Below are 8,123 nucleotides of genomic sequence, written 5' to 3' on the forward strand. Positions count from 1 at the left end.
TTAACTATATATCCATGTAGATATGTACATACTACCTCAATTGGCCCGATCATCCAGTGCTCCCGCACATTGGCTAACCGGGCTATCTGCATTGTGTCCCGCCACTCACCAACCCCTCTTTTACGCTACTGCTACTCTCTGTTCATCATATATGCACAGTCACTTTAACCATATCTACATGTACATACTACCTCAATCAGCCTGACTAACCGGTGTCTGTATGTAGCCTCGCTACTGTTTATACTGTTGTTTCTATCTCTTTACATTATTTTTTATTTACTTTATTGTTCACCTAATACATTTTTTTGCATTATTGGTTAGCATTTCACTGTAAGGTCTATTCGGYGCACGTGACAAATAAACGTTGATTTGATGTATTTAATACATATGGACTATTGCAAATAAACTTCAATAACTTACTGCTAAACAAAGCAGGTTCCTGTTCTAACATATTTCAGCATCACTTGTAAATACAACTAGTAAACATCCCAGTTGCCATAACTCTTATGAAACAAAAAGTGAGTAAAATCGAAAAACTGATCTCAGCTCAGTGTCTGGGTGCAACTTCACTTTTGCAGAGGGGAACGGGTAAAGCGCTATTAACCAATCAGGTTTATGCATTTTGACGTGACGTCACACAACATCATGGCGGCGTACATGCTGAACACAAAACAGCACACGTTTACCCACGAAGATAAGTAATCGGATAATGACAAACGATTCAATTTGCGTTTAAATGGTCAAGTCATCTATGGTAAAGTCAAATGAGGAACAAGAAAACTGACGAAAAAATATGCCAAATCCAAGAAAGCATGACCATAACACTGGCTCAAATGACATAAGTCAAATCTGGAGTCACTCCGGGAGTCATGTTTCCACATTTTCTCAAAAAAGGTTGAGAACAAACAAATCGGGTAAAAGYCCKAAACTGACACCCAAATCTTCACATTCTGTCAGGAAGTCACCACATACTCGTTCTAAAGGTAAGATGGTTGCTAAAAGTGCACGGGAATGGTATTGCTATCCAGCTAGTTGGGTAGCTAACAACATCTAGACCCAATGGCTAAGTTTGACAAACGTTCGTGTAGGTTGCAGGATAAACAGCTCTAACGTTAATTAGCTGSGCAGAGCCGTAGCTAGCTAGCCAGGGCCACGTTCAGTTGCCAATCGTTTTTCAACGTTGCAGATAGAAATGTTATGTATAGAGCTGATGTGATTCCTCGTTCTATTTCTGAACGTTCCAAAACGTTGGTTTTGTTTATTAGGATCTTCATTAGCGTTTTAATTTGAACCTTTAATTAACTACAGCACATGCAGCAGCTACTCTTCCTGGGGTCCACATTAAACTTACATATAAATTACTAAGTACTAAACAGTTATAGACAAGGACATTATACAAATATAAAACATAATAAGAGTTATATATTAGAAAGACAACAAAAATACTATTTACACACTATTAATATATTCATATTCTTATATACAGTTAAATTAGATTTTGGGGCTCCCGAGTGGCAGCAGGCACTGCATCTTCAGTGCTAGAGGCGTCACTACAGACCCTGGTTCGATTCCAGGCTGTATCACAACCGGCTGTGTTTGGGAGTCCCATAAGGCAGCGCACAATTGGCCCAGCGTCGTTAGGGTTTGGCCGGGGTAGGTTGTCATTGTAAATAATAATTTGTTCTTAACTGACTTGCCTTGTTAAATAAAAAATATATAATATATCATCTTTAGAAAGAGGAGAGGTGCTGTGATATAATAGGTTATTTTAAAATATTTTTTCAAAGCTAAACTGACTTTTTTCCTGAGTGGCAGAGCATTCCACGATGACATGGCTCCATACATAACWGAACACTGCATTAGCTCCTAGTCACACACGCGCTGATGCTCTCCCTATTGTACTCATGCGTGACCAGGTAGACCCCATTTGTTGTTCACCTCCTTAGTGTGTCTAGTGACCTCCTTACAGTTTGTCTCGTTCCCACCAGATCTGGAGACGCCCAAACGACGAGCGAGGGGCAGATACACGGGCTTAAACAACACTGCTGATTCACCCGGGGATGGAGATATTTTACAAGACATCATATGGGACCCGGCATCACCTACTCCTGCTAGAAGTGGTATGATGCTGTTGTTAAATCACCTGATGAACAAAAGGTTGATTTAGCTTTAACGTTAACATAACTTTGTCCTTCATTCCTCCTCTTCCTCATTCTCCTCACACCTATCAGACCGTCATGTGTCATCCTCAATCCACCCATCTTTTTGTTCTTCTTCTCAAAGCCGGTACATGATGGTGTCTTAGTTGATAGGAGGTCATGTGTTTCATTCCTCCACAGATCACAGAGCCGACACACAGGCTACTTACAGTTTCCGCTAGTGGCCTTTCTGCCCGAAGTGATTGTGGTKACTATGTATATGTGGCAACAGAAGGCTAACTGTTGMTGTYCTTATTCTCCAGGGGAAGGGCCCAGCAACASCAGAGTTGTTGAGATATCAGACATTGTCAATCGGATCGCCCCTAAGGTCAGTATGTAAAACATGTTCACCGTGTCACTGAGGTCCATTGATAGATGGAGTATAGGCCGTCATTGTAAATAAGAATTTGTTCTTAACTAACTTGCCTAGTTAAATATAATAAATGAATAGATTCTGGTGCCCGGCAGCACCGACGTGTTTTTGAATCATGTGTTACTGTGGATATAAAGGCCTCGCTATATTAAACTGTAAAAGACTGCATTCTACTGTGTTGATTTGTTTCAGTGGATGTAAAGAGATGCTTTGAAAGAAGACATTCTAAATCTGGTTCTTCTTGAAGCACTGGAGGTTAAAGCCTGGGCCCTGGCTTGAAAGTACTCCCAACGCTTTAGCTTGGTCATAGCACACAAACCAGCTGTTGTAAAACATGTCTTCCTTTYCCAGGATGCCCAGCATGTCTCTGTGGATAGTCCTCTGCTCCAGTGGATTGGGGACAGTGCTGTCCCCTGTACCCCAGAGGTACGCCCGCCCAAAGCAAGGAAGAAATCCACTCGGTGAGTGAACTTGTACAAATCACTTGTGTAATMAGSTTGACAAGTTGAAAACCTTTTATTTAACATGTAAGGTTTATTTCTCRTCCAATAGTTTTGTCTTTTCCAGTAATTCTCTTAATCAGATCATTCTTGCGTTCAGATTTTTTGCTAGTGCTTATACCAGCTTCTTCAAAGGTTCCTCAATATATTCATTATGCCTTCCTTGTYCATTCATCCACTCACTTCATCCTCTCCTCTCTACAGGAAAAGCTCAGTGGAGGACTTGATGCAGCTGGCCAGGCAGTTTGACATCAACATGCACCAGCAGGACAGAGAGAGGAAGAGTTCTGAACACAGGAACAATACCATAAACAACAACMGGTACGAGGAGGAACCCAAGGGCCCGACGACAATGTCGTCATCAGCCCAGCGGGTAGAGGCGGAGCTTAACGCTCTGTTCGACGGTCCGACGCAGCGAGTCACCGGACGGCTCAGCCAAGGGTCGACCGCCTCCACCTGTTCTCAGGAGGTCAAGGTTCAAGTTGGGGTCAGCCATCTCACTACCGATGACCTCGTCAAAGTGTCGGAGGTCAAGCCTGGCGGGGGAAGCACGTCTGGTTCATCGGCTCGTACTGGTAAAGAGGAAGTAGTACAGTGGAACGCCACGACGACTGTGRCGAAAGACGASGACTTTGACTGGGAGGATGACGACCTTCTCAATGACCCTATCGTGTTGGAGATGACCCAGAATCCTGAGGGGCTGAAAACGCTGTCCCCCAAACCCAGCAGCTCACTGACTCTGAGCACTGACAGAGACAACACACAGCTGCTAACAGATACAGAAAAGACCCTACCACCCTCCTCTACTACCTCTAATCCTATCAGCCTGTCCTCTCACTCTGTCTGGAAGGGGACAAGCACACACCTTCAACCCTCAAACAGAGGTGGCCTCACTGGGCCGTGTCCTAAACCCAAGCCCGCCAGCAGAAGCACTTTCCTGCTGCAGCCCAACCTTTGTTTCCAGGTGAATATGGCTCCGACAACCAGAGAAGCACCCAGACCGTTCCTCACTGTTGGAGAKGCCCAGTCTGAGAGGCCCGGCGTGTCTGCAGCCGTGGGGAGTAGGGGCCCCAGTAGAGACTCTGCAGAAGGGAAGGCTGATGGGGTGAGCACAGCCACAACCTCCCGTGGAACCACAGCCCCAGACTCCGCWTTCAAAGACATCTCAGAGGAGGACCTCCAGTCCCTGTTTGACTCTGAGTCGCTGTGGAACGACGACGAAGGTGACGATGACGAACTGCTGTATCAGGTGTGTGACGACGTGGAGAGGATCTCCAACAGTCAGCCCTTGTCCGAGGAAGCCTCCGCAACCACGGATGCCACTGAGGTCCGCGTCCAAGAGAGCAAACCGAAAGCCGCTCCAACCGCCCCTCTGGCTGCAGCGAGAGAGGGGTCTATGACTATGGATAGGGCTGTAGGTGGTCCTAGCAGTAAACAGTCAACCACCTGCACGTCTGKCCGCTCCAACTCAGCACCAGGAGATAGGAGCAGCACCCCTGTGCACTTTCAGAGATGGAACATTCCAGCGAAAGCAGGAAATGTTTGGGTAGGACATCATACAGCCATGTCCCAGAGCCATCCAGGTAGCGGGGAGGGTCTGGGMAAGTTTACCCAGCTGAGGGGTGCTCCAGCCTGGGGAACATTTGGCCTAGGATCCCTTGGAGTTAGAACCTTCCAAGCTGGAGACTCAAAGTCGGTCATGCCACGGACAGTGTCGGCGAGAACCCTCCCAAACTCAAATTCCCATCATGCATCATCGTTCAAGAGACATCTGTCGGACTCGGCCGCCATCGGCAACAAAGGTGAGCTTTTTACCCCATCAAAAGGCAAAACAATATCCTCCACTTGTCAGTTTACCTCTAGTATTACATTAAATGTTGGCCCCTAACAACACATTAGCCAATCAGGAAGTTTACTCAAAGCGTTATCCACTTATCCCTGGAAGTCAAGCTAGTCCAGTGTACTGAAGAGAAGAGCTCCCATAGTCAGCCAGTGTAGCTAATTTTAAACTTGTAAAGTACATGAAAAAACGCATCTAATGGAGGCAGTCAAGTTTACTGAAGAGATGGCTGTTGGGTCAGGGCTCTGAGAGGTTAGGAGGTAAATAAGAATGGTTGTTGGGTCAGGGCTTCTGAGAGGTTAGGAGGTAAATAGATGGCTGTTGGGTCAGGGCTCTGAGAGGTTTGGAGGTAAATAGATGGTTGTTTGTACTTTAGAACTGAATAGCTTCATTTCTATTCAATTATGTATTTTCAAAGTTGTAAATGTGTAAATGTATTAACTTCTTGTGCATAAAAATTGATACACTAATTGTCTGTGCTTTTTATCCGTCAGTCACTGTAGGCACATTCTGTCTTTAAGCTTTTCATTTGCAGTCAGAGTCCTATTTCCATGTAATCTGATTTGTTTCTCAGTGTTAGTCAGCAGTCAGATGACGGGGAGATGCACGGAGGAGGAGATTGAGAGGAAGAAGCAGGAGGCCATAGCCAGAAGAAGGACCAGGGAAACGTCCCTAAAAGCAGGGGGACTTCCTCTGTGACGAAGCAACGGGACACTAGTTTAATACACAGTTAACCAGAATGGCTATAGAGTAGCTCTCTTCTGCTWGGTCGGTACCATAGACATTTCTCACGGTTTCTTCACAGAACACTGTCAGTGCTACTAGGACGGTGTTGCGTTACGGCGCTATGCTGCTAGACACACGCACGCACGCACGCACGCACACACACACACACACACAGCGACCTTATCTCTGGTCTCTACTGGAGATTAATTGGTTCCTGTTGTTTGAGAGCTGCTGCACTTTTTTAGTTGTTTATATTGTCACTGTTGTTCTTTCTGGAGGTCACTGAAAAGTTGAGTAGAATCTACAGCAGCAACACTGTATCTGGAGTCACAGCTAGCGGTTGGCTTGTAAGGCCTTTACAGCACCTCAAAGGAGATTTGGGTCACTTTTCTTTCTTTTCTTTTTTTCACACGTTAATCTGTTGACATTCCAAGTAGATAATGAGTCATCTTGATGAGCAATGWGGAGATCTGTTCTACTGTCCTCCAATAGTATCTTTCAGAGGAACTGTGGGTCCAGGACTCACCTTGTTGCTGTAACTCAACATTATAGTACATTATCTTTACACTGCATGTGTTGACATGTGGTTTATTAGTACCTTGTGTTTTGCACCTTATCCAGAAATGAGAAGGACACCAACAGGTTTCCGTCCAAACGTCGGGGAGTCGGGAAAGAAAATGTCACCACAGACCTGATGGAAACGGCAAATTTGTCAGTAAACTCGTCCAAAATGTCNGAGGTTAGGAGGTAAATAGATGGTTGTTGGGTCAGGGCTCTGAGAGGTTAGGAGGTAAATAGATGGTTGTTGGGTCAAGGCTCTGAGAGGTTTGGAGATGTACTTTAGAACTGAAGAGCTTCATTTCTATTCAATAATGTATTTTCAAAGTTGTAAAGGCTGTGTAAATGTATTAACTTCTTTTGCATAAAAATTGATACACTAATTGTCTGTGCTTTTTATCTGTCAGTCACTGTAGGCACATTCTGTCTTTAAGCTTTTCAGTTGCAGTCAGAGTCCTATTTCCATGTAATCTGATTTGTTTCTCAGTGTTTGTCAGCAGTCAGATGACGGGGAGATGCACGGAGGAGGAGATTGAGAGGAAGAAGCAGGAGGCCATAGCCAGAAGAAGGACCAGGGAAATGTCCCTAAAAGCAGGGGGACTTCCTCTGTGACGAAGCAACGGGACACTAGATTAATACACAGTTAACCAGAATGCCTATAGAGTAGCTCTCCTCTGCTAGGTCGGTACCATAAACATTTGTCACGGTTTCTTCACAGAACACTGTCAGTGCTACTAGAACGGTGTTGCGTTACGGAGCTATGCTGCTAGACACACACACACACACACACACACACACAGCGACCTTATCTCTGGTCTCTACTGGAGATGAATTGGTTTCTGTTGTTTGAGAGATGCTGCACTTTTTTTTAGTTGTTTATATTGTCACTTGTTCTTTCTGGAGGTCACTGATAAGTTGAGTAGAATATACAGCAGCAACACTGTATCTGGAGTCACAGCAAGCGGTTGGCTTGTAAGGCCTTTACAGCACCTCAAAGGAGATTTGGGTCACTTTTCTTTTTTTCTTTTTTACACGTTAATCTGTTGACATTCCAAGTAGATAATGAGGCATCTTGATGAGCAATGTGGAGATCTGTTCTACTGTCCTCCAATAGTATCTTTCAGAGGAACTGTGGGTCCAGGACTCACCTTGTTGCTGTAACTCAAATTATAAGTACCATTATACTTTACACTGCATGTGTTGACATGTGGTTTATTAGTACCTTGTGTTTTGCACCTTATCAGAAATGAGAAGGACACCAACACTAAGCAGGTTTCCGTCCAAACGTCGGGAGTCGGGAAAGAAAATGTCACCACAGACCTGATGGAAACGGCAAATTTGTCAGTAAACTCGTCAAAATGTACCACAGACTGATGGAAACGGCAAATTTGTCAGTAAACTCGTCCAAAATGTCACCACAGACCTGATGGAACGGCAAATTTGTCAGTAAACTCGTCCAAAATGTCGACAAAACAATATACGCCAGATGAGATGGGATATGTTTGTTTCTGTAAAATTTATGCGAGACGCCTTTTTTATGCTCAAATATTGATATAATAGCCATCATGTCGACGTAAACTTTGAGTCACACGATGATATGTTGTGTGGCCCTCGCACTACGACTCCTAAAAGCATGCAGTTTATTAAGCTACATATTACATGAGTTCTGATTAACTTCACAGGGTGGTGGAAGTTTAAGGTGGTGGTGCTCCTTTCCATTCAATATCAAGAGCCTTATCTGGTGACATGATGATTGATGCTTGGCTGCCGTTTGACAAATAAGTAAATCTGGCTCTTTTGTCCATAATAATCTCATCATGTAGGCTAGAGGCCGACCCACATCTGTGAGCTGTTGGCTAGAGCGCGTGTCAAAACCAAAGTGGGCACATTTTCTATACAGCGCAATATTGTTAGTGACAAAGCCATCA

General features: G+C 44.5%; 1 protein-coding gene across 2 annotated transcripts; it reads left to right on the forward strand.

The window, feature by feature from the left end:
- The first annotated feature begins 622 nt into the window (after nt 1-622).
- LOC112076550 (ewing's tumor-associated antigen 1) lies at nt 623-8,113 on the forward strand. 2 transcript variants are annotated; one of them, XM_024143293.2, is made up of 6 exons: nt 623-983; nt 1,989-2,120; nt 2,462-2,526; nt 2,923-3,032; nt 3,276-4,873; nt 6,683-8,113. In XM_024143293.2, exons 1-6 carry the CDS (start codon nt 794-796, stop codon nt 6,805-6,807), a joined length of 2,220 nt encoding a protein of 739 aa, XP_023999061.1. In that variant the 5' UTR covers nt 623-793; the 3' UTR covers nt 6,808-8,113. The 2 variants fall into 2 exon arrangements, with proteins under 2 accessions (XP_023999061.1, XP_023999060.1); XM_024143292.2 differs by lacking the exon at nt 6,683-8,113 and adding an exon at nt 5,486-6,044.
- The last annotated feature ends 10 nt before the right edge of the window (nt 8,114-8,123 follow it).

Source organism: Salvelinus sp. IW2-2015, unplaced genomic scaffold (assembly GCF_002910315.2).
Source record: "Salvelinus sp. IW2-2015 unplaced genomic scaffold, ASM291031v2 Un_scaffold3833, whole genome shotgun sequence".
Lineage (NCBI taxonomy): Eukaryota > Metazoa > Chordata > Actinopteri > Salmoniformes > Salmonidae > Salvelinus > Salvelinus sp. IW2-2015.